The sequence below is a fragment of the Pongo abelii genome, chromosome 21 (genome assembly GCF_028885655.2).
Source record: "Pongo abelii isolate AG06213 chromosome 21, NHGRI_mPonAbe1-v2.0_pri, whole genome shotgun sequence".
In the NCBI taxonomy this organism is placed as follows: domain Eukaryota; kingdom Metazoa; phylum Chordata; class Mammalia; order Primates; family Hominidae; genus Pongo; species Pongo abelii.
Window position 1 is genome coordinate 49,969,680 of NC_072006.2, and position 27,839 is coordinate 49,997,518.

The window sequence follows — 27,839 nt, forward strand, 5'->3', positions numbered from 1 at the left end:
ATGGAATAGGTCAACCTGACACCCATGGCATGTCCACATGGTACAGTGCACTGAACTTGAATGCGGGAGGTTATTCTCTATATGGTCCCTGACAGGTAAATTTGCCTCTCTTAATAGTGTCTCCTAGCAGTGTTTGGAGATGGCCTGAGATGATGCTTGCTAAGGGAGGCTATCTGAGGAAGCACTAAATAAGATCTCTTAAAGACCATGCCCTTATAGCCCACCTACCTCTGATGATGTCTGTGTTGGTAGTTGAGCATGATCTCTTTTCTAAGACTCCCTTGTCCAAGAAAAGCTCTTGAGAAAGGTGAAGACAAACCTGAGATACCCAGAGCCCGGTGATGCCTCAGAGGTGGCTAATGGCCTCTGGTCTGAAGAGGGAAGTTTTCTTCTCTGATGTCTCTTTCATTGAATAGCCCAGCAAGAAGCACTAGACTGGAGCATAACACTGCACACCTGCCTCTGGGCATGGGCTGTCCTCCTGAAACCTCTTCACATTTGACTCCATGTTCCAATTAGCCACATGTGACCCAACCCTGGATCTAGCCCCAGGATCATTTCAGAGGAGTTGCGATTGCATAGAGTAAGGGAGAGTCTGTACCACAGTGGTTAATTTCCACTAACTCACAGTAGGATGACAGGCAAGACCCACTGCCACTCTGTGCCAATTACTCCTTAGCAACAGCAGCATCAACCACCTGTTCCCCACCCCTTGGTGTTCCTCTTGATCAAAAGAAAAGAGAATGAGCCCCTAAGGAAGAGGGCTTGGGAAAGACAGGGACTATTCAGTTAATGGAAGGTGCTGGAGTGTTAGATCCTGAGACCCAAATTGGGTCCCATCAGAGGAGTAGCCATGTTGGTGGATGCTGGATAGGAGGAGCTTTGGGGTTGGTGCAGGCACTCACTCTCACTAGGATGCCTCTGGTCTCAAGTAATGGAGAGAAGTGAGAAAAAGTGAGCTCAGAGGAAACATCCTCTTCCAGCCACATCATATCCTCTCACTCTCTTGTGGCCTTAGGCATGTTGCTGGCCTTCCTGGGACTCAGCATCCTCATTGTAAAGAGACAGCAATCTGAAGCTCAGAAAGAGATTGGGGAGCATGAGGTGGGGGAGTACCAAGGCTAAGGAGACCAAAGCAGTGCTTGGGGGCCTCCCACTCTTTACCTTGGGTTCTAACTGCCACCCATCTCATGCTTAATGGGTCCTTCTGACTCCAGGGTGAGAAATGTTCTCCTTAGCATTGGGAGATGCTGCACATGAGCAGTTCCTCCCCCTGGGAGTACTGGTTCAGTGAGCAAAACAGCAAGCGGCTGGGCATCCTGAGGGCTGGCAGGGATACATGGGCCAAAGAGGGAAAGGGAGGGTAGAGAAGCATAGCCAGGGAGAGAAATCGAACACCAGGACACAAGACGAGTGGGGCATCTTTGGGGGCTACAGTGGGCTCTCAATGATCACCTGTAGTGGCAGCAAAAGAGGCAGGATCCCTGGGCATTTGTTCTGGTTTATTTGACAGGGACAGGGAGTTCAGACAGTGGGGAGGGTGGCATTCCTGTTGATGTTCTTGTGCTGATGATTTGATGTCCTTGTGCTTTGGATGTGGGCACAGTCTCGGATGGAAGGGTTCAGGGAGCAGGATGCACATCTCAGCCCACTCTCCCACTCACAGGATGCTCATGCAAACGTTCCCACAGAAGGCTGAACAGCATATCTTATTTGTTTCACACTTTTGGAAATATGAACAGTGGTGGATGCATAGATCTATGCTGGGTCGCTTCTCACAGACCTTGATTCCTGAAATGATGCAGGAGCAGGGTCAATGAAACCATGCACCTATAGAGCACCCTTCTCAAGCTTGAAATCCCTCCATGGCCCCAGAACCAAGGCACCCCTGCCACCACGACTCTCCTGGACTCTTCAGGGAACTTCCTTCTGGCCCATCACCAATCCTAGTGATTGGCAGTATCTTAAATCCTATCTCCCTGCCCTGCATCTCTCCCCAGTAGACCTCAATGCCTGGGCTTCCTGGACCCTCGCCATACACCTGCATTCAGAACTCTGTCTCCCCATTAATTATGGTGAAGTCACCCCCATAGAAATCACCTTGGTGAAGTCACCCCCATAGAATCTATGGTCTGACCCTGAGAGCTCAAAGAAGCCTGAGACATTTCCAAACTCTCCCCTAGTCTCCAGAATTTGCAGAGCCCAGAAAAGATGATGAACTTGCCTCTCATCCCTCTCTCTCCTCTCCATCACTGTCCCTAGTATCGCTTCCCACCACCAGTCTCCTGGCTCCTTTGATGTTATACTTAACTTTGCCCTGTATACTCCAACTTTTCATTGCTGTATGTCCTTTTTACCCTACACTTATACCCATTTCTACACCTACACCTACCCTCATAACCACTTCTAGATGTTTACTCCTCACAAATGTGCATAAATCAAAGAATAATTGTCTTGCTTTCCCATTGGATTCTCAGCCCTGGTGCACCTTTCACTATGGGATGTACCACTTGTCTGTAAGTACTGGGAGCGAACAACAAAAGATATAGGTTCCCCCTTCATTCCCACTACTATTCCCAGAGCCAGGTAAAGGGGTTGGAGGGCCATGGTTTGGGACAGCCCAGAGTCTGCACAGCATTGTGGTCAGAGCTGGATATGCAGAAAGGTTGCAAGTCCTAGGTCCTACTCAGACTGGACACAGCTCCTCCATTCCCCCTACCCAACTCTCCCTCACCCATCCAGCAGCCCGTCACCTACTCTGCATCCTCATCTTGTCACGGTATCCTCCCTGGGCCTGCAGCAGCAGCACACAGAGAACCAGGACAGGCAGCAGAGTCTGGGGTGCCATGACTCTGAGCAGAGCATGAGCCCTAAGTCTGGCCAGGCAGTCACAGACTTCCCTGCAGAGCTGCCTGTGGAGACGGAAGGAAAGAAGGAATGATCTTCAGCTCCTCGCTGCCTCCACTGGACAAGTCAGGGCATAGCAAGAGTCCTTGCTTCCTGCCCTTGCCTTCTCCTGGCCCTGTCCTTCTCCATGTAGGATAGGGCTTCTGCAGGAATGATGTCTCCTCTCACATCACATAACCAGTCCTGTGTTCTTGCTAACAGAGTTTTTCTTTTCCAAAAGGTACTATTTGTTTCTGCTTTCTAATTACAAAATGCTTTACAGAAAAAAGAAAAGAATATAATTTTTTTAAAGGTGCTTAGAATTAACCCATATTTTATTACATTATCTTTTAGTTCCTCTGTATATTTAATGTAAACAATCTTTTATTTTCTCATTTTTGAATCACCTATCTTTTGTTACCTACCTTCTGCCACCTTTATTTGATCATGCAAATATTTACAGTGTCATTATTTCTCAGAAAAGACATAATTTTTTTTGGGGGGGGGCGTGAAAGTAGCTACAGATAGACACTCCAATTTCCACAGTTGTGAAAGCAGAAATCATATCATGAGCCCCTTTAGGAAGTGGCTATTTGCATATAATGGATGTGTTCATTATAAATTCTTCTTTTTTTTTTTTTAGACAGAGTCTCACTCCACACCAGGCTGGAGTGCAATGGCGTGATCTTGGCTCACTGCAACCTCCACCTTCCAGGTTCAAGCAATTTGCACCTCAGCCTCCTGAGTAGCTGGGATTACAGGCATGTGCCATCACAACCGGATAATTTTTGTATTTTTAGTAGAGATGGGGTTCCGCCATGTTGGCCAGGCTGGTCTTGAACTCCTGACCTCAATTGATCTGCCTGTCTCAACCTCCCAAAGTGCTGAGATTACAGGCATGAGCCACCACACTCGGCCTAATTATAAATTATCAATTCATTACACAAAACTCTATATGATTGAGCTATATTTTTAATATTAAGTTCTGGGGTACATGTGGTACATGTGCAGGATGTGCAGGTTTGTTGCATGTGCTGTGGGGGTTTGCTGCACCTATCAACCCATCACCTAGGTATCAAGCCCAGCATGCATTAGCCATTTATGCTGATGCTCTCCCTCCCATGACAGGCCCCAGGGTGTGTTGTTTACCTCCCTGTGTCCATGTATTCTCATTGTTCAACTCCCACTTATAAGTGAGAACATGGGGTGTTTGAACATGGGGTGTTTGGTTTTCTGTTCCTTCATTAGTTTGCTGAGGATAACAGCTCGTAGCTCCATCCATGTCCCTGCAAAGAACATGATCTCATTCCTTTTTATGCCACATAGTATTCCATGGTGTATATGTACCACATTTTCTTTATCCAGTCTACCATTGATGGGCATTTGGGTTAATTTCATGTCTTTTCTATTGTGAATAGTGCTGCAATGAACATACGCATGCATGTGTCTTTATAACAGAATGATTCTATTCCTTTGGGTATATACCCAGTAATGGGGTTGCTGGGTCAAATGGTATTTCTGGTTCTAAATCTTTGAGGAATCATCACATTGTCTTCCACAGTGGTTGAACTAATTTACATTCCTACTAACAGCATGAAAGTGTTCCTATTTCTCCACAACCTCAACAGCATCTGTAGTTTCTCGACTTTTTAATAACCTCCATTGTAACTGGCGTGAGATGGTATCTCATCATGGTTTTGATTTGCATTACTCTGATGTTCAGCTTTTTTTCATATTTATTGGCTGCATATATGTCTTCTCTTGAGAAGTGTCTGTTCATGTCCTTTGCCCACTTTTTAATGGGATTGTTTGTTTTTTCTTATAAATTTAAGTTCCTTGTAGACTCTGGAAACTAGACCTTTGTCAGGTGGATAGATTGCAAAAATTTTCTCCCATTTTGTAGGTTGTCTGTTCACTCTGATGATAGTCTATTTTGCTGTACAGAAGCTCTTTCGTTTAATTAGATCCCATTTGTCAGTTTTTGCTTTTGTTGCGATTGCTTTTGGTGATTTTGTCATGAAATCTTTGCCCATGCCTATGTCCTAAATGGTATTGCCCAGATTTTCTTCTAGAGTTTTTATAGTTTGGGGTTTTACATTTAAGCCTTTAATCCACCTTGAGTTAATTTTTGTACAAGGCATAAGGGAGAGGCCCAGTTTCAATTTTCTGCATATGGCAAATAGTAGCAAAAAGAGCTGTGATTATTATATTAAAGTCAAACAAAATACACATTGTGTCAAATATTGTTAAAAGAAACAAAAAAACATGATTATATATTGATAAAAGGGTCAATTCATCAAAAAGATATAAAAATTATATACACACCAAGCAATAGAGCTTCAAAATATATGAAGCAAACACCACAGGATTGAAGGGAGACATAGCACTACAGTAATAGTTGGAGAGTTCAATATCCCACCATGGCATCATAAGAAATATATTTGGTCTTTGTCCCCAGTTCCTGGCATAAGGTTCCTAAAACTCTTGGAATTTCCTGAGTGATAGGTGTGTCTTTTGCTATTCATAAGGAGCCCCTTTCGATTCCACCTGAGTGTCTGCTAATGAGGTTACTTGGAGTGGGGCCCCTAGGTAGCCTCAGGATGGAGCTGGTCACCAGAAAGATCAAGTGATTAGAGGGTTGGAACTTTTAGACTTCTCCTCCAGGAAGTTAAAGAAGGAAGGAGTTGAAGCTCTACAAAAACTCTTAAACAATAAGATTTGATGAGCTTCTGAATTGGTGAACACATCCATGTGCCAGGAGGGTGGCACACACAACTCACAAGGACAGAAATTCCTGTGCTTGGAACCCTTCTGAAGCGCACCCTATTTACTTCATCTGGCTATTCATTTGTATCCTTTATAATAAACTGATAAACCTTAAGTGTTTCCTGAGTTCTGTAAGCTGTTCCAGCAAATTATCAAACTTTCAGATGGGATTGTGGGAGCCCCTGATTTATAGCCAGTAGATCAAAAGTGCAGGAGGCCCAAGACTTGCAACTGGCACCTGAAGTTGGGAGTAGTCTTGTGAAATCAAGCCTATAAGCTGTGGGGTCTGCACTAACTTCAAGTAGTTAGTGTCAGAATTAAATTAAATTTTGGAACACCCAGTTGGTGTCCAGAGATAGGAGAACTGGTTGTTGGTGTTGGAAAGCATTCCAGGCCCTCTTTCAATAATGAATAGAACATGTAGACAGAAAAATCAATAAGGAAATAGGGTACTAAACAACACTATAAACCTAAGACAGACCTAAGACAAGAAGAGAATGCATATTCTTCTCAAGCACATATGGAACATTCTCCAGGATAAACTACATGTTAGGCCACAAAACAAGCCTAAATAAATTTTAAAAGATTGAAATTATACAAACTGTCTTCTCCAGCCACAATGGAACAAAGCTAGAAATCAGTAAGAGAAGGAAAACTGGAAAATTCTCAAAAATGTGAAATTAATACACTCTAAAACAACCAATGAGTCAAAGAATAAATCACAACGGAAATTAGAAAATACTTTGAGCCAGGCATGTTGACTCATGCCTGTAATCCCAGCACTTTGGGAGGCTGAGGTGGGTGGATCACTTAAGCCCAGGAATTCAAAACCAGCCCGGGCAACATAAAAAGACCCTGTCTCTACAAAAAACTAACTGGGCATGGTGGTATGCACCTGTAGTCCCAACTACTTAGAAAAAACTTTCGGATGAATGAAAATGAAAACACAAAACACAACATACAAAAACTTATGAGATGCAGTAAAAGTAGTTCTCAGGGTAGAAAATCTATAACTGTAAATACTTACGTTAAAAAAAGAAAGATCACAGCCAGGCGCAGTGGCTCACGCCTGTAATCCCAGCACTTTGGGAGGCCGAGGCAGGCAGATCACAAGGTCAGGAGATCGAGACCATCCTGGCTAACACAGTGAAACCCCACCTCTACTAAAAATACAAAAAATTAACCGGGCATGGTGGTATGAGCCTTGTAGTCCCAGCTACTCAGGAGTCTGAGGCAGGAGAATCGCTTGAACCCAGGAGGCAGAGTTTGCAGTGAGCCGAGATCGCGCCACTGCACTCCAGCCTAGGCAACAAAGCAAGACTCCGTCTTAAAAAAAAAAAAAAAGATCTCAAATCTACAACCTAACTTGACATCATACGAAACTAGAAAAAGAAGAACAAACTACCCCCAAAGCTAGCAGAAGGAAGGAAATAATAAACATTTGAGCACAGAAAAATGGAATAGGAAATAGAAAACCAATGAAAAGAATCAACAAGACCAAAACTTGGTTTTTTTAAAAGATCAATAAAATTGAAAATCTTTAGCTAGACTGACTAAGAAGAAAAGAGAAAAGACACAAATAACTAATATCAGAAATTAGAGTGGGACATCACCACAAACCTTACAGAACTAAAAAGAATTAGAATACTATGAACAATTTTACACCAACAAATTAGATAACCTGGAGGAAATGGACAAATTCCTAGAAACTCACAAATCACCAAAACTGACTTGAGAAGGAATAGAAAATACTAACAGACCTATAACAAATAAAGAGATAAAATCAGTAATTTTTGAAAAATACACACGACTCTCTTCAACAAAAAGAATGCCTAGGGCTAGATGACTTCACTGATAAAATCTATACCAAACTTTTTTTATTAACACCAATCCTTCTCAAAGTTTTCACATCTTAATTGATACAGAAAAAGTGTATTTCACAAAATTCACCACCCTTCTATGATTAAAAAAAATTCAGAAAACTAGGAAATAAGACTTCCTTAACATGATTAAAGGCACTTATAAAAAACTATATACAATGATCATTATACTCAATTGTGAAAGATCAAAATCTTTCTCCCAAGATCAGAAATAAGACAAGGATGCATCTTTCACCACTGCTAGTCAACATTGTAATGGAGTTCTAACCAAAGCAATTAAGTAATAAAAAGAAATAAAAGTCATCCAAATTGGGAAGAAAGTAAAACTATCTCAGCTGTTTTTGTAAACACCAGCAATGAGCAATCCAAAAAGGAAATTAAGGAAACAATTTGATTTACAACAGGCTATGAAAGGATAAAATACCTAGGAATAAATTTAACCATGGAAGTAAAAGACTTGTATACCACAAAATACAGAACATTGCTGAAAGAAATTATGGAAGACCTCAAGAAATAGAAAGATAACCCATCATGTTCTTTTTTTTTTTTTTTTTTTTTTTGAGACAGCATCTGGCTCTGTCACCCAAGCTGGAGTGCAGTGGCATGATCTTGGCTCACTGCAACCTCCATCTCCCAGGCGCTGGGACTATAGGCACATGCCTCTATGCCCAGCTAATTTTTGTATTTTCTGTAGAGACGGGGTTTTGCCATGTTGCCCAGGCTGATCTCGAACTCCTGAGCTCAAGCAAACCACCTGCCTTGGCCTCTCAAAGTGCTGAGATTATAGGTGTAAGCCACCACACCTAGCCGACATCCCATATTCTGTATTGGAAGACTTAGAATTATTAAGACGGCATTACAATGCAATTCCAATCAAGTTCCAACAGGTTTTTCTTTTTCTTTTTTTTTTTTTTTTTTTTTTGAGATGGAGTCTCATTCCGTCACCCAGGCTGGAGTGCAGTGGCGCGAGCTCGGCTCACTGCAACCTCCGCCTCCCAGGTTCAAGCAATTCTCCTGCTTCAGCCTCCCGACTAGCTGGGACTACCAGAGTGTGCCACCACTCCTGGCTAATTTTTATATTTTTAGTAGAGATGGGGTTTCACTATGTTGGCCAGGCTGGTCTCGAACTCCTGGCCTCAGGTGATCCACCCGCCTCGGCCTCCCAAAGTGCTGGGATTATAGGTGTGAGCCACCACACCTGGCCGGATTTTTCTTTATTTGAGAAATAGAAAACTTGATCCTCAAGTTCGTACAAAACTGCAAGAGGCTTGAATAGCCAAAGCAATCTTGAAAAAGTAGAATTCACACTTCCTGATTCAAAAATAAGCCAATGATTTAAATATAAAAGCTACAAAATTCTTAGAAGAAATGTAGAAGTAAATCTTCATGACTATGGATTGGGCAATGGATTCTTAGAAAAGACACCAAAAGCACAGTAACAAAAGAAAAAAAAATCAGACTTCATCAAAGTTAAAAACTTTTGTGCCTCAAATGACTATCAAAAAAGTGAAAAGACAGCCTATGGAATGGGAGAAAATATTTGACAAAATCATCTATCTGGTGAGTATCCAGAATATATTAAAGAACTCTTACAACTCAAGAAGAAAAAAAAAAAAAACACAAACAACCCAATTACAAAATGGGCAAAGGACTTGAATATACATTTCTTCAAAGAAAATATAAAAATGACCAACAAGCACATGAAAATATGCTCAATATCAGCTGGGCATGGTGGCTCATGCCTGTAATCCCAGCACTTTGGGAGGCCAAGGCAGGTGGATCACCTGAGGTCAGGAGTCCAAGACCAGCCTCGCCAACATGATGAAACCCCGTCTCTACTAAAAATACAAAAATTTGTCAGGTGTGGTGGCAGGCGCCTGTAATACCAGCTACTCAGGAGGCTGAGGCAGGAGAATCGCTTGAACCCAGGAGGTAGAGGTTGCAGTGAGCTGAGATCACACCACTGCTCTCCAGCCTGGGCGACAGAGTGAGAATCCATCTAAAAAAAAAAAAAGAAGAAGAAGAAGGAGGGGGAGGGGGAAGAAGAAGAAGAAGAAGAAATGCTCAACATCATTAGTTATTAGGGAAATACAAATAAAAACCATGAGATACCACTTCACATTTTTTGACTGGCTGTAATTTCTAAAAAGGAAAATAATAAGTGTTGACAAGCATGTGGAGAAATTGGAACCCTCGTGTATTGCTGATAGAAGTATTAAATGGTTCAGCTGCTGTGGAAAGAGTTTGGAGTTTCCTCAAAAAAGTAAACATACAAAGTTAAACATATGACCCAGCAGTTCTACTCCCAAATATTTACCCAAATGAGTTAAAAATATATACTCAAAAAAATATTCATCTACAAATGTTCATAGCTGCATTATTTGCAATTGCCAAAGCAAGGAAATAGCTGAAATGTCCATCAACAAATGAATGGATAAACAATTGTGATATATATATATACAATGGAGTATTATTCACCCATAAAATGGAATGAAGTACTGGTGCATGCTACATAGTAAATGAACCTCAAAAACTACAGAAATAACATTTCTCACCCAATTGTTTTGGCGAAAATTCAAAAGCATGACAACACATTCTGTTAGTGAGACTGTAGGAAACATGAACAGTCACATTGTTGGTGGCATTACAAAAAGGTATAATCTTTATGAAGTAGAAATTGGCAATATCTAGCCAAACTATATGTGCATTTATCCTTTTTTTTTTTTTTCTTTTGAGACAAAGTCTAGCTCTGTCACCCAGGCTGGAGTGCAGTGGCTCGATCTTGGCTCACTGCAACCTCCACCTCCCGGGTTCAAGCGATTCTTCTGCCTCAGCCTCCTGAGTAGCTGGGACTACAGACATGTGCCACCACGCCCATCTAATTTTTTGTATATTTAGTAGAGACGGGGTTTCACCATGTTGACCAGGCTGGTCTCGAACTCCTGACCTCATGATCTGCCCTCCTCAGCCTCCCAAAGTGCTGGGATTACAGGCGTGAGCCACCGCACCCGGCCATGCATTTATCCTTTTAACCAATGATCACACTTTTAGAAATTTACTGATATTATACCTCCAACAATACAGAAAATTATGCATAACTGTTCACTGCAGCATTATTTATAATAGCAAAATCTTGGAAACTACCTAAATGCCCAAATATAGGAGACTGGCTATATAACTAAGGTGTATGTCAAATGCAGCTGTAATAGAGGAAAAATTGTTATGAACTACTGGAGAGCAGTTTTCAGGATATATTAAATGAAAACAACAAGGTGCAAATGAGTATATTCGTGCAAGAAAAACAGAGTTGAGAGTTCAAGTAACTAATTATCTTAAATCAAGAATTTCCAGAGAATTGATAAAGAAGGGCTGCTACCCAGCACATCCTATGAAGTCAGCATAAACTTGCTATAAAACCAAGCAAGGACAATATGAGAAAGACAAGTTACAGGCCCAGTTCATTATGAACATAGATGTAAAATACCTTAAAAATAGCAAACTAAACCAAACAATATAAAAATGATAATATTCAATGATCACCTTACATTACCATAGAAATGGCTTAATATTTGAAAATCTGAATGTTCACTGCATTAACAGATTAAAGGATATAAAAATGTTATCTCAATATACATAGAAAAAAGCAATACATATAATCTGACATAAACTAATTTAAAATTTCTTGTTATATTAGGAATGAAAGAAAACTTTCTAAACCTGATAGAGGGTGCTTATGAGAAACCTAAAGTGGAGACAATTCTAAAAGGGGAAACAAGAAGTTTTCATTTTAAATCAGGTATCAGACAAAAATACACACTATCACCACTTACATATGATGTACTCAAGGGCCTAGCCAGCACAGTGAGGTATTAAAAATGGCATAAAGTTTGAAGAAGAAAACTATAACTGTTCTTATTTGCCTATGATAAACACTGAAGAGAACACACAAAGAAACCATAATAAACAATGGGAGAATTTAGCAAGCTAACTAGTTACAGATTCGTGGAAAGAAGAAAAGATCCAAGGTTTAAAGAGAGGAAAGCAAGTTTGAAATAGTATTTGTAGAAAGTGGGAACACCGGCTTACTGAAGAAACTTAGTAAGATTGCCAGACCCTTTTTGGTTTGGTGATGGTGCATCTATTGTGCTGCTTAGTAGCCCAGTTAAGTTATTTTCCCCCAGCAACAATTATCTGCCTAGGTTCAAGCTTCGATGAAATTGATGGTTGGATTCATTCAGGGTTGCAGTTTTTGTAGGCAGATTCAAGCAAGGAGATTTAAATGACAGGTTCTGAGTCCTACATTGATAGAAAAGTAAACACTTATAGGGGAGGATTACGAAATAGGGAAGTGAAGAGTCAATGTTTGTTGGTTTCAGTGAGGTCAAATAATTGTCATGGTGGAGATTTTTGAGCAAACTGGAAAGTTAACTTCTCTACATTAGCAGTAAACAAAAGGAATTAATTGAAAAGTTATGATAACATTTACAATTTCCTTTTAAAACTTCAAGCCTCAGACCAGGCGCGGTGGCTCACACCTGTAATCCCAGCACTTTGAGAGGCTGAGGAGGGCAGATCACCTGAGGTCAGGAGTTCAAGACTAGCCTGGATAACACAGTGAAACCCCGTCTCTACTAAAAATACAAAAATTAGCTGGACGTGGTGGTACACGCCTGTAATCCCAGCAACTCAGGAGTCTGAGACACGAGAATTGCTTGAACCCGGGAGGAAGAGGCTGCAGTGAGCAGAGATCGCACCACTGCACTCCAGCCTGGGTGATAGAGCGAGACTCCATCTAAAAAAAAAAAAAAAAAAAAAAAATTCAATCCTCTGTGAATAAATATAACATGTACAATTTCCACAGGGGAAAAATTATAAAAAAATGTTAAGGGACATGAATAAGATCTAGATACAGATGAAAGAGATAGCAAGGTCAAGATTAGGGGGATAAAGGAGGATATGAAAACACTACGTGACCCTGGAGTGGGTGTGATTGGGAGGTGCTTGGATTCCTGCCCTGCCCGTTTTGATTGGAGTACACGGTGAAAGGCTAGTCACACTGGGCCTCCACTTTACCCTCTTTCCTTCTCTTCTCCTCACAGCAGCGCCTGGTCAAACCCAGCAACCCTTGGCCAGAACTTACTCACCTGTCCCACTGACACCATGAAGCCTGTGCTGCCTCTCCAGTTCCTGGTGGTGTTCTGCCTAGCACTGCAGCTGGTGCCTGGGAGTCCCAAGCAGCGTGTTCTGAGTAGGTGCTGGGTCTGGGCCCAAGGAGGGAAGTAACACGTGTGGATAGGAGAGGATCTGAGGGCTGACAGTCTGTCACACCTCTTGGAAAAATACCGTGTCATGTTCAAGGGTCCAAGCTTTATTGTTGGCAAGATCTAGGTTTGAATCCCTGCTCTGTTGCTGAGTGACCTTGGGCATAGTATCTGAGCCTTAGGTTTTTATCCTTATAATGAATACAGGAGGAGAACAGATAATGCATGCAGACATAGCTCACTCTTACTAAACCATGGTAAATGCTCAGTAATATTAAATGCTGTAAATGTGATCAGCCTCATCATCCAGCTTAGTCTTGCTGCCCGTGGCTCCTTCATGGATGCTTGGACTCACTTTTCAAGCAATAACACAGAGAGACAACGAAGTTGGTAGAACTCAAGCTGGAATCTACATAACCTTGGCCTTGGAGGATGTTTTGGGAAGGAGGGAAAGGAAGTCTTGCCTTTTATTCCACATTTTCAAACTCCAGAGGTACTACACAATTACCAGTAATTAGCATCAATGGGACAGTGTAGTCCATCTCAGCAGCCACCACTGCCCAGCTCAACTCAAAAGAGCTCTGGCTCTAGTAATGCTGACCTTAACCAATACCAAGTGGGAAAAGAACTGTTATTCATCATACATCCACTCTTCTATGGGGAAAACATCTTCAGAATACTGGCGGCTCAGAAGAGGGATAAGTGTGGTAGATCATGTGTCTGGGGAGGCTAGGTCCTGCTTAAGAAGTTTCAGAAAAGGCATGCAGGTTTGTAGGACTAAGAGGGACTAAGCAAGCTACAAGAAAATAGGAGTGCCCAGGGTAGAGTTAATTGGAGAATCAGAATTTGAGGAAAGGCACAAAGAGGCTTTCTAAAAGACTGGTAAGTGCTGTGAGTGAAGTTGGGACCAGATACCCAGAAGAGGGGTCAAGACTTGAAAAGGGTGACCTCTCTGAGATCTCTGGATCATGGTGTCTATCCCTAAACTGCTCTATTGAGCCCCAGACTCTTCAAAGTGTGGACTAGTTCCAATTTCTTGCAGTGCCCCAGTGAGCTATAGAATAGCTGAGAGGCCAGGGGTGAGTACTAGTTATTGGTCTCTGTTAAATTGTCAACAGCTTGGACCTCAGCTTCTTTTACCCCAATTCCGGTGCCATTTGCTACTACAGTTATAGTCATGACCTCTTTCTTCATTCATTCCTTTCAAATCATCATAATATCCTATAGATTTCCTTCTAATTGCAAATATTTGCAGAGGAATAGACCCACAGATGGGCAATAGAATGCCCCACTTTTGACTTTTGCCCCCAAAGAAAGGGAGAATCACAAGGTACAAAAATTAGGACCTGGAAGGGCTTGGGGAAGGGGATTAATGGGGCCCATCCTTAGAGTCCAGGAATAGAAAGGAGACTGTGGGTTGTGGCCTTAGGGAAGAATCTCCCAGGGAAGGTAGGTCTTAGCTTTGAACTGAAATACTTGGGGGTAGGGGAGTTTATTCTTCTCTAACAGTAGAAAGTGGGGCATCCTGGTGCTCTGGCCTCCTGATCGAGAGACACCCAAGGAAGAAAAAAGCTGAATCTTTGAACACCATTCTGAAATCCCCACCCTTCTTACCATGAAGGAAGTCACTCCTAGAACTTACTTGTGAATTGGGTCCCAGCTCTCTGATCCAGTACCTTCAGTTTAATGCGTGGTCTTCATCCTTTACCAAAACTTACCTTTCGTTCATTCTTCCTGTACACAAATAACCCACGTTAGGTTAACCCCAGGGTAAACTATGTTGTTAATGAGAAGCTCTACAACTTGCTCAAGACCACACAATAAGTCAGTGTAGAACAAACACACAAACCTCTTTCTTGTTCACCACATACACCATTGATACCCTTGATATGGACCCAACCATAGTCAATGGGGGCTTGGCATCTGAACTACAAGGATGGTGAATGACCAGTGGGTGCAAGGTTCTACAAAACTCTATTCTTGATCAAAAAATATCCATGCCCTGCTTCCCTGCTCAGAACTCAGAGGAAGGCAGCAGCTGAGAACAAAACCTGATGCCACCGCCCTGGAACCATGCAAGGCAGATGAGGGTGGCAGGTTTCCTGGCAGTTCCCTGGGCTTTCTAAGTTCTGAACATTACTCCAGCCTGTTGGTGAGGCCCTTCTCTTACTTGTTCTGTGTTCCAGAGTATATCTTGGAACCTCCACCCTGCTTATCGGCACCTGAAAACTGTACTCTCCTGTGTACAATGCAGGAAGATTGCAAGAAAGGATTTCAGTGCTGTTCCTCCTTCTGTGGGATAGTCTGTTCATCAGAAACATTTCAAAAGCGCAACAGGTAAGAGATATCTCATATCCAGGTCTGATCCTAGAGCTGCTGGTGGGAGCCCAGCAGAAGAGTCCCTTACCAGCAAGTGTGCTGGATCTCTCCTTTTTTTTTTTCCTTGGTGGCCATGTTGCCAACATGCCCCTTCTCTTGACCAAGGATAATTTCCATAAAAGTCCTGATTAGAAAAGCCCTCCTCCCCTCCCAATCACCACATCCCATCACCATATCCGTGAATCTCTGACTCTGCCTCTCTGAACACACCCACAAATGCCTTTATCCACAGACCTTCCCCCGACCCAGAATCCACCCTTATCCCAGGGACACTCTACGTGCAGGTGTAACCAAAATCCCAAAGCAAAATTTGTCCTACACTTTTTCTTGCCCTCCTTTCACAAGACACCATCCTTTGGCCACCAGTGTTCTTGGGCTCTGGAGATCCAGCCCAAAGAAATTTTGATTAATTGTCCAGACATTAACACTAGCCGCAAGCCTGCTAAATGGAGTGTGCTCCCAGGGCAGAGAAAGCACATAGGGTGCTGATGAGACATATGGTTTCTAATCCCATCTTGCAACTATGTCTTTCTATGACCTTGAGTAAGACAATTCCCTCTTTTTTACTTTCTTTTTCTCATGAGTAAAATAAGGACTCTTGTTTTTTTCCTGCTTTACAAGGCCGAAATGAAATTTCCAAAGATCCACAGTGGAAGACTCAACCAATGAGTCCCTTGAGGGAAGCCTGGCAGTCTTGTTCCCTGCTGTATTCCCTACCATGAGCAGAATACCCAGCATATGAGATAATGTGCAGAGTGATTAAGCATGGGCTCAAAGCCAAACACCTGGGCTCAAATCCTGGCTCTACCACTTCTTAGCTAAGTGACCTTAGACAAGCTAATTAACCTCTCTCTGGGCATCAACTTCCTCATCTTTAAGACTGGAACAATAATAGTGAGGTTAAAATAGACAATCCATGTAAGGCTTTAAAACATTACTTACCAACATAATTGCTGTGAATTTTGGCGATTAGGCAACCACTTCTCTTTGAAGAGACTAGCCCTTGCAATTAAATTCCACATCTTTCAATGCTCTACATTGGAATGCAGAAGCATAAATATAACTCTTTGGTGTTATTTAGTTTTTTGAGGTTCTGCCTTCCCTATGGCAAGAGAACTGAGCTTCATGGTCTAATATTAATGGTAGAAGTAATTGAAAGAAAAATATGTATCTCTAAAAATAAAACTTCACCAGTTAATATTTGAAAATATTTTTCTTCTACAGAAACAAACACAAGGGCTCAGAAGTCATCATGCCTGCCAACTGAGGCATATTTCCTAGAGCATTTTGTAAGTACAGGGATTTAGTCTGGCCTTCCTCGTGTGAGATTCCCAGGGATGCTCACTTTCTTCCTGTAGCCTCACCACGGGCACCACATTCCCACAAGGTCAGAATGGCCTCTCATTACCTGATTGCCTCCTCCTCCATCATTCCCCTCCAAGGGCTATCTTTGCACTCCCTGGGGGAGGCAGGGTGCAGCCCAGCATGAATTCTGCAACACAGAGCAACGTAAGGAACCAAGTCATGGCCCAGGGGGAACCCAGGGCACTCAGATCTGAGGCTTTGTCAAGGAACAAGCTCTTCTAGCCTCCAGGTTGACAGCACCCTGGGCAGGGACTCAAGCTGAGCCCTTCACGCTCTGAGACTTTGGTCTGCTCACTGTACCTCTCTGAGACAGTCACCTCCCTCATGTGAAATATGAAGAAAACATCCATGCCTTGGGGTATTGGGAGGACAACACAAGGCCATGTAGATGGAAGAACTTGGTCTCCACAAAGGTAGAAACTGCCAGCAACTCACTTACAAGGTCACTCATGCAGGTTCCAGTTTTTTCTCTGAAAAAAGAGGGAGTAGGCCGGGTACGGTGACTCAAACCTGTAATCCCAGCACTTTCGGAGGCCAAGGTGGGTGGATCACGAGGTCAGGAGTTCGAGACCAGCCTGACCAACACTTTGAAACCCCGTCTCTACTAAAAATACAAAAATTAGTCGGGCGTGATGGTGCACACCTGGAATCCCAGCTACTCAGGAGGCTGAAGCAGAAGAATTGCTTGAACCCAGGAGGCCGAGTTGCAGTGAGCCGAGAGTGTGCCATTGCACTCCAGCCTGGGCGACAGAGTGAGACTCCATCTCAAAAAAAAAAAAAAAAGAGGGAGTGGGAATCATCTTTATTATTTTACTGATGCTTCAAGAATGGTGAACAAAATGGAGTCCTGTGGAATTCCACCACCAAAAAAATGATAGTATTCATAAGTTGGTGGATTTCGTTTCAGAGTACTTGAAAGAAAAAATTAGAAGTTTAGGGTCTTCTAATGGGCCTTCTGATGTCTCCAGATGTTCCACATTAGAATGGTGGTCTTTCAGCTTAGTCCTTTTATTAACCCTGAACAAAGGAGCGTGATAAATAGTAGCAGGTGGAGGCCAGTGGAGCAGTTTAGGCGCATGAGCACTTGCCCAGGCTCTGGTGAGCCTACCATGCTGCGGATGAGCTCCCACTCATGCTTCAAGGTTTCTATTAAATTAAGCACTCCATAGAAACTTCACCAAGTTCACTCCAGACAGAATTAGTCCCTCTCTTTGTCTTTTGCAGTGCCCTATCTTTGGCCTACCATAACCTAGTGACCCCTGATCCAGGGCAGGAAATACTGTTCAGAAAAATCTATAGACTCTTTTACTACCAGATACTGACCATATGTGGTTCGAGTTGACCTGAGTGACGCAGGTCTCTTACATACAGGTTGGCTATCACTGTTTTAATAATCTGAGTTTGATCTATCCGATACTGTAGGCACTGGTCACTAGAGGCTATTTAAATGTTAATTCATATGAATTACAATAAAATAAAATATTCAATCAGTTCCTTAGCCTTATTTTCCATTTCAAGTGTTTAATAACCACATGTGGTTAGTAGCTACCATATTACACATTATAAATACAGAACACAGAAAGTCCTAATGGAAAGCATTGCTTTAAGCTACATAAAGCTGATGTCTAAAAAATGATGGCTAATTAAAGGTGATCATGACAGAGGACACCCTCTATGACAGCCTCACGTTAGACTCCAGGAAAAGTTTTTGGGGGCTATTTCTTTAAGGAGTTCCTAAGCATAGCCTGACAACAGACAATTCAATGACAGTAATTCTCTAGAGACCCAACATGATGTCCGAGGATGTTTAAAGAATCAAGAAGAATAAGTGGACTAATTATCTTTCCTTCCCCACAGGCCTCTACAATGTTTTTTCTTGGTCCACCTTTAGGAAGGTATTGAGAAGCAAGAAACTGGAGGCCCAATATCTAACTTGCAAAGCATTTTTGAGCTTGGCAATAAAGGCTAATCTACCATAAAACTCTTGAAGCTTAAGCTTTAGGTCAACACTTGCAAGAGCCCCTTCCAAAGCTCAGCACAGTTTCCTCCCGGGATGAGGAGAGGAAACAGAAACCCCACTTTGGCATAGAGACAAGCAGCACTGTTCCAGTCCAGGGACACTGTGTGTGCCCTGATGGTGGTCCTAAGGACCTACCACATCAACATCTGGACAACCCTCACTGATTACCTGCCCTTGGTTGCACTCATCAGGCTAATTGATCCCATATTTAACCTCAAGGAGAAATATCAACCAGACACTGCACGGCAACCTCCTTGGGGCCAGCCTTCAAGGCTTCATGGCCATATCATGAACCCAGGACAGGCACAGTGGGGGTGGTGAGGACCTGATAGAGCTGGATCAGTGACTAAGAGGCTGCAATAAGGTGCCATGAAATCAAAATCAAAGGGCTAGAACTCTCCAAGGTCTTGCCCCAGGCACGTAGCACCACCTGAGCCAGAAACTGCAGAGGACATGACAGTGTGGCATTACTGATAAGTTATGGAAATGGAAATAATCTTTCCTAAACTACCAATAATAACTTTAAATTTTTGATCAACCATGCTAGAGCAAAGATTGAATTATCCTTCTGTTCTCTCTATAGAAATGATATAAAAATTATAGTCATAAGGAGACAATCAAAAATAATCAGCCATAAAATATTAAAAAGGTATTATAAAGGTATTTAAAATAATAAGAATAAAGTGTTATTTTTCTGGGATTCATGATATTTGATGTATTCGTAAGCTTTTGTAAGTTTGTAATTTGTTGCAATTTCTTTTTCATTTCAAATATTCACTTACGTGTCTAATTTTGTATTAGTAGTTCTGCATTATTTTTCTAAAACAAGGTATCCATAATTATACAAGAATCAAGCTCCACAAAGCCTGGGCCTTTCTCTGCTTGCCTCCATTACTTCCAACTCTGTACCAGTGAGCCTTGTGTTCCTCATTAGGAAAACAGCATAAGCAATTGTTCTTCATTTTCACAAGACTATACAAAAAGATTAAATAATATGCATAAAAATATGTTGTATGCACTGTGACAGAAATATGAATGGTTATGATTAACATTTTCAGGACTTACTGCAAAGGGTGAGATATAAAGAATGGCATTAAGGAAGAAGAAAAATGGATTTTCACCCCTTCATCAGTGAATATAATCTATACATCATGACTTCTCACTTAACCATAGTTGTGCTAGTATGGCAAATCATCTAAATTCTTCAAAACTTGAATTTTTCATGCTTAAAATAGAGATAACACCACTTACCTTAGGTAATTTGTGATACTAAGTTCTTGATTGTAGTCTGGTGGTTGGGAGGCTTAATTAAGTAACCAGTAACTCAGCAGTATCAACTTGCTTTGAAGGGAACATGGCTGGACTGACACACAGTACCTGACACACAACCACACAGGACAGGCTGACCCTCCAGGATGAAATCTTGAAGGGATGCTTCAGCCAATCATGAGTTTATTTAGTTTATTAAGAACAAGTGACAAGCATGGGGAATCTTGGAAAAGATGCTCTAATCGATAGTCCAACTCTTCCCCAGGGGAGTGAATAAAGATAAAAAGCTAAGAGACAAGAATTTGGCCACAATGAAGCCAGAATAAAACTGTTCAAAAAATAACGATGTTTATAGATATCTTGCAAATTCTTGCTGGGAGTTCTCTTCTCAGTCCATCCCAGCAGAGATGGTGAAAGATCAGTAGTTCAGTAGGGGCTATACCAAGTCAATAAGGAGACTTGGGAGACACAACGAAAGAAGAGTCTCTTTTTCTTGCTGTCACCAGGGAAGAAGATAAATATGAATAATATGAAGACTATGGCCCTCTGGAGAGCACCCTTGTGACTCTGTCATTGTCTCCTATAAGTGCTTAGTCAACAATCCAACATAATTTTAGGTTTGCTGGGAAAGGTGGGTTTGGCTGTCTTAGGAATGGAATTTACAATTTTGAAGGTGAAATCTTGTTTGTTCTTGGGTTCTGCTTCCCAGGTTCAGAGCCAAGACTCGTATACAAGTTTTGAGGACAAAACCTTGTTTAAGTCATCTCTATATACACAACATTGAGAATAGTTACTGAAATATAGTAGGAGCTCAATAAGTAAGTACCTTTTAATGAGGGGAGAAAGGATAAAATGCTAAAATATTGAGGCAGGAGAATTGCTTGAACCCAGGGGGTGGAGGTTGCAGTGAGCCGAGATCATGCTACTTCACTCCAGCCTGGATGAAAGAGTAAAACTCTGTCTCAAAAAGAATGAAAAGAAAAGCACTTGAGAAAAATTCAACATTTTTTTCGTAATAAAAATTCTCAACAAATTAGGTATACAAGACATGTATCTCTATATAATAAAGGCCATATATAACAAGCCCATAGCTAATATCATACTCAATAATGAAAAGCTAAAAGCTTTGCCTGTAAGATCAGGAATAAGACAAGGATGCCCACTCTCACCACTTCTATTCAACAAAATACTTGAAATCCTATCCAGAACAATTAGGCAAGAAAAAGAAATAAAAGGCATCCAAGTGTGAAAGGAGAAGGAAACAGAGACAATAGGAAAATTGTCTTTGTTTACAGATAGCATCTTATGTATACAAAACTCTAAAGACTCAATAATAAAAATGTTAGAACTAATAAACAAATTCAATAAAGGTGCAGGATAAAATAATCAATATATAAAAATTAGTTGAATTTCTCTACATTAACTACAAACTATCCATAAAAGAAATCAAGAAAAATAATCCCATTTACAATAGCATCAAAAAGAATAAAATAAGAGTAAATATAACCAGAGGTGAAGGATCTGTACACTAAAAACTATAGAATATTGATAAAAGAAATTATAGATGACACACAAAAAATGAAAAGATATCCCATGTTCATGAGTTGGAGAAATTAATATTGTTAAAATGTTCATAATGCTCAAATTACTCTACAGATTCAATGCAATCTCTATCAAAATTCCAAAGATATTTTTCACAGAAATAGAAAAAACAATCCTAAAATTCATGTAAGCCACAAAAGACACTGAATAGCTAAAGAAATTCTGAGCAAAAAAGAACAAAGCTGGAAGCATCACACGTCATGATTTTAAACTATATTGCAAAACTACAGTAATCCAAACAGTGTGGTACTAGCATAAAAACAGACACATATGGCAACAAAACAGAATAGAGAGCCCAGAATTAAATCCATGCATGTATAGTCAACTAACTTCCAACAAAGGCACCAAGAATACACAATGAGGAAAGGATAATCTCTTCAGTAAATGATGTTAGGAAAACTTACACCATACACAAAAATCAATTCAAAATGGACTAAAGACTTAAACATAAGACCTGAAACTGTAAAACTCTTAGAAGAAAACGTAGGGACAAAGTTCCATTGGTCTGGATGATGATTTTTTTTTTAATTTGAAACCAAAAGCACAAGAAACAAAAACACAAATAAACAAGGGAGACTACATTTTCTGTACAGCAAAGGAAACAACAAAATGAAAATGCAACCTATGGAATGGAGAAATCTTTGTTAAAAATACATCTGATAACAGTTAATATGCAGAATATATAAGGAACTCCTACAACTCAATAACAAAAAAAAACCCAATTAAAAAATAGTAAAAGCCCCAAATAGACATTTTCTCAAAGACATACAAATGGTCAACAAGTCTATGAAAAGATGTTCAACATCATTAATCATTAGGAAAATGCAAATCAAAACCACATGAGCTATCACATCACACCTGCCAGGTGCCTATTATCAAAAAGTCAAAAGGTAAGTGTTGGCAAGGATGTGGAGAAAAGGGAATTCAAAATGGTGCAGCCACTATGGAAAACAGAGTGAATGTTCCTTTTAAAATTAAAAATAGAACTACCATATGATCCACTAATACCACTTTTGAATATTTATTAAAAATTATTGAAATCAGGATCTCAAAGAGATATTAGCACTTAGCACTTCTATGTTCATTGCAGCACTAGTCACAACAGCCAAGATGTAAAAACAATCTTACGTACATTGACAGATGCGGCATTTTTTGAAATGTAGTATATGCATACAATGGAATACTATTCAGCCTTTCAAAAAAGGAAATTCTGCAATATGTTACAACATAGATGAACCTTGAGGACATTATGCTAAGTGAAAAAAGCCAGTCACAGGAAGATAAATACTTCATGACTCCACTTATATGAAGTATCTAAAATAGTCAAATTTATAGAATCAACAGTGGAACAGTGGTTGCCAGGGACTGGGTGGAGGTGAAATGGGTAATTAGTAATTAACAGGCACAAAGTTTCAGTCAAGCAAAAGAAATAAGCTCTAGGGATCTAGTATACAACACTGTACCTATAGTCAATGAAAACGTATCATACACTTAAAAATATGTTAAAACAGTCAACTTCATGTTAAGTGCCTTTACCACAATAAAATAAAATTTGAAAAAAGAAAGAATAGGGGCTGGGCACAGTGGCTTACGCCTGTAATCCCAGCACTTTGGGAGGCCAAGGCAGGCAGATCATGAGGTCAGGAGTTCGAGACCAGCCTGGCCAACATGGTGAAACCCCACCTCTACTAAAAATACAAAAATTAGCCAGGCATAGTGGTGCATGCCTGTAATCCCAGCTACTCAGGAGGCTGAGGCAGGAGAATTGCTTGAACCCAGGGGGCAGAGTTTGCAGTGAGCCAAGATCATGCCACCACACTCCAGCCTGGACGACAGAGCGAGACTCCATTTCAAAAAAAAAAAAAGAAGAAGGAGGACTAGGAAGCCATTAAACAGGTTTACTAAGTAGAAACAATCTCCTAAAACAGAAAACACCAAGTCCACATGATTTTCAGAAAAATTCAATCAAATCTTCAAGGAATAAACCATTTCAATCTTATATGAAATCATCCAGAGACTAGAAATGACTATTCCTGAATTCAGTCTTTGAGGCCAATATATTCTCAGTGCTCAAACCAAATAAGGAGAGCATGAGAAATGAAAATTACTGGCCAATCTAACTCACAAACGTAGATAGAAAAATCTTATAAAGCATATTAGCAAACTAAATTCAGTAGTGTATAAAAAGATTATTTAACATAAGCAACTTTATCCCAGAAATACAAGAGTAAAAATGAGAAAAACCTATGAATACAATTCACTGTATAACAATATAAAAGCCATGTGATTATCCCAACAGATGCAAAAAATAGTTTTATAAAATTCAAATTTTGACAGTTTACATTTTTAACACACTGGGAATATAAGGGAATATCTTTAACAAGATAAAGTGTAGGTATTTTTTTAAAAATAAAACCCACAGTATACATCATTCTTAATGGTGAAACTGTTAGAAGCATTCCCTTAAAATCTGCAAAAAAAAAGACAGGGATGACTACACTGCTTCTATTCCACAATGTACTAAAGATTCTAGCTAGAGCAATGTTAAAAAATAGAAATTTAAAGCATTCATAATTGGAATAGAAGGCACAAAACCATCATTAGTCACAGATGATAACTGCCTATTTTTGTAGAAGGCAAAGAGAACCACATACAAATTATTTAGAAATAACAAGAGAATATAGGAAGGTGACTAGATATAAGATTAATATATAAAATGAATTGCATTTTTGTACACCAGAAAAAAATAGAAATATAATGTTTAAAGATACCATTTAAGATGGCCAATTAGAGGCAGCTGCAGTCACAGCACTGCCGAGGAAGGAGAACAGCAAGTGAATTCACCACCTTCAACGAAGTATCCAGGTTCTCACATTGGGACTGACTAAGCAATCAGCTCAACCCATGGAGAGCGAAGAAAAGCAGGGTAGGGTGATGGCCCACCTGGAGCAACATGGAGCCAAAGGAACCCCCATCCCAAACAAGGGAGGCAGTGAGTGATTGTGCGACCCTGCCTGGGAAACCACACTTCTCCTACAGATCTTTGCAACCTGCAGATGACGAGATCCCCTCATGAGCCTACATGACCAGTGCCTTGGATTTAATACACAGAGCTGTGTGGAGTATCAGCAGAGCAGCACTCCAGCACACACAGAGACCCAGGAGTTCTGCATACTCTGGCCCCAGGATCCCCAACAAGGGGGCAGATCCATCTGTATATTCCCCTAGGAAGGTGGCTGAATCCAGGGAGCCAAGCAGCATCATTCTGCAGGCCCCACTTCCACAGCACCTCACAAGTTGGGACCTGCTGGCTTGGAGTTCCAGCCACAGTGGCAGTAGGCGGAGTCTGCCTGAGACTGTGGGATTTTCCAGGACCTGGGGGGAAGGGGTGGCTGCCATTTCTGCAGTTTGGTCAACTACTATTTCAGCCTGCCAGCTCTGGACAGTCAAGGCAGTCTGGACTAGTCCCCTTCTATGCAGCACACCTACTTTGCCAGATTGTGACAGACTGCTTCTTTAAGCAGGACCCTGATCCATTCCTCCTCACTGGGTGGGGCCTCCCTGCTGGGAGCCCTCAGTCACCCCAGCCAGGCTTATATGGACAGAATTCCAATCTCTCCCTGGGATGGAGCTCCTAGAGGGAGGGGTGGCCACCATCTCTGCAGTTGAGTTGACTCAGCTGTTCCAGCCTACCAGCTCTGGAGAGTCTAGGTGGTCCAGACAAGGAAGGGTCCCCACCAACACAGCACACCTGCTCTACCAAAAAGCAGCCAGACTGCTTCTGTAAGCAGGTCCCTGATCTCATTCCTCCTGACTGGGTGAGACCTCCTAACAGGGGTCTCCAGACACATCCTACAGGAGCATTCAGGCCAGCAACAGGTCAGTACCCCCCTGGGATGGAGCTTCCAGAGGAGAAGCGGGCTTTGCTGTTTTGCAGCCTTCACTGGTGATACCTAGAGTTACAGGAAAAGCCAAGGCAACTAAGGTCTGGAGTGGACCCCTAGAAAGCCACAGCAGCCCTACAGGTGCTAACAGTGTCCTGTTAAAAGAAAAACAAACAAACAGAAAACAGCAACAACAAAAACCCCACCAAAAAACCCCACTCAAAGGTCAGCAACCACAGAAAATCTAAGGTAGATAAGCCCACAAATAAGAGAAAAAAATCAATGCAAAAATGCTGAAAACTCAAAAAGCAAGAATGCCTCTTCTCCTCCAAATGACCACAACACCTTTCTAGCAAGGGCACAGAACTGGGCTGAGGCTGAGATGACAGATGAGATGAGGCTTCAGAAGGTGGGTAATAATGAACTTTGCTGAGCAAAGGAGCATGTTGTAACCCAATGCAAAGAAGCTAGGAATCATGATAAAACAACACAGGAGCTGACAACCAGAGAAGCCAGTTTAGAGAAGAACATAACTGACCTGATGGAGCTATAAAATACAACACGAGAACTTCACAATGCAATCACAAGTATCAATAGCAGAACAGACCAAGCAGAGGACAGGATCTCAGAGCCTGAAGACTATCTATCTGAAATAACAGAGGCAGACAAGAATAGAGAAAAAAGAATGAAAAGCAATGAATAAAAACTCTGAGAAATATGGGATTATATAAAAAGACTGAACCGGCCGGGCACGGTGGCTCACACCTGTAACCCTAGGACTTTGAGAGACTGAGGTGGGTGGATCACCTGAGGTCAGGAGTTCGAGACCAGCCTGGCCAACATGGTGAAACCCCATTTCTACTAAAAATGCAAAAATTAGCTTGGCATGGTGGCAGGTGCTTGTAATCCCAGCTACTCAGGAAGCAGAGGCAGGAGAATCGCTTGAACCCAGGGGGCAGAGATTGCAGTGAGCCAAGATTGCGCCACTTCACTCCAGCCTGGGTGTAAGAATGAAACTCTGTCTTGAAAAAAAAAACTGAACCTACAACTGATTGGGTTACCTGAAAGAGATGGAGAGAATGGAATCAAGTTGGAAAACATACTTCAGGATATCATCCAGGAGAACTTCCCCAACCTAGCAAGACAGGCCAACATTCAAATTCAGGAAATGCAGAGAGCCCCACTAAGATACCCCATGAGAAGATCAACCCCAAGAAACATAATTATCAGATTCTCCAAGGTCAAAATGAAAGAAAAATGTTAAGGGCAGCCAGGTCACCTTCAAAGGAAAGTCCATCAGACTAACAGTGAACCTTTCAGCAGAAACCCTACAAGCCAGAAGAGATTGGAGGCCAATATTCAACATTCTTAAAGAAAAAAATTTCCAGCCTAGAATTTCATATCTTGCCAAACTAAACTTCATAAGCAAAGGAGAAATAAGATTCTTTTCAGACAAGGAAATGCTGAGAGAATTCATCACCACCAGGCCTGTCTTGCAAAAGCACCTTGCAAGGAAGGAAGGAAGCACTAAATATAGGAAGGAAAAACCATTACCAGCCACTACAAAAACACACTGAAGTACACAGACCACTGACAGTATGAAGCAACCATATAAACAAGTCTGCAAAATAACCAGCTAGCATCATGATGACAGGATCAAATTCACACATAATGCTAACCTTAAATGTGAATGGCTAAATGCCCCCAATTAAAAGACACAGAGTGGCAAGCTGGATAAAGAGCCAAGACCCCTCAATATGCTGTCTCACATGCAAAGACACACATGGGTTCAAAATAAAGGGAGGGAGGAAAATTTACCAAACAATTGGAAAACAGAAAAAAGCAGGGGTTGCAATCCTAGTTTCTGAGAAAACAGACTTCAAACCAAAAAAGACTTTAAAAAGACAAAAAAGGGCACTATATAATGGTAAAGGGTTCAATTCAACAAGAAGAGTTAACTACCCTAAATATGTATGCACCCAATACAGGACCACCCAGATTCATAAAGCAAGTTCTTAGAGACCTATGAAGAGACTTAGACTCCCACACAATAATAGTGGGAGACTTTAACCCCCCACTGACAATATTAGACAGATTATCGAGACAGAAAATTAATAAAGATATTCAGGACTTGAACTCAGCTCTGAATCAAGCAGACCTGATAGATATCTACAGAACATTCCACCCAAAAACAACAGAATATGCATTCCTCTCATCACCACATGGCACTTACTCCAAAATTGATTACACAATCAAAAGTAAAACAATCCTCAACAAATGCAAAAGAACTGAAATCATAACAAACAGTCTCTCAGACCACAGCACAATCAAATTAGGATTCAAGATTAAGAAATTCACTCAAAACAACACAACTACATGGAAATTGAACAATCTGCTCCTGAATGACTACTGGGTAAATGATAAGATTAAGGCAGCAATCAAGAAGTTCTTTGAAACTAATGAGAACCAAGAAACAACATACCAGAATCTCTAGGATCCAGCTAAAGCAGTGTTGAGTGGGAAATTT

The 27,839-nt window shown here is 41.2% G+C and overlaps 1 protein-coding gene across 24 annotated transcripts in view; it reads right to left on the bottom strand.

The window, feature by feature from the left end:
- Window positions 1–1,334: 1,334 nt before the first annotated feature.
- LOC100451322 (protein WFDC10B) overlaps window positions 1,335–27,839 on the bottom strand; it is a 93,261-nt gene continuing 66,756 nt past the window's right edge. For 13 of the 24 annotated variants that reach the window (XM_054541841.2, XM_054541834.2, XM_054541829.2 and 10 more), the window contains 2 exons: window positions 2,758–2,912; window positions 1,356–1,791 (listed from right to left, as the gene is read on the bottom strand). In XM_054541841.2, coding sequence (XP_054397816.1) covers window positions 1,661–1,791; window positions 2,758–2,912 — 286 coding nt within the window. In that variant the 3' untranslated portion in view covers window positions 1,356–1,660. Of the gene's footprint in view, window positions 1,792–2,757; window positions 3,162–15,023; window positions 15,098–15,450; window positions 17,265–27,839 lie in introns of those variants that run through there. The other 11 variants (XM_002830359.5, XM_054541848.2, XM_054541823.2 and 8 more) reach the window with 7 other exon arrangements.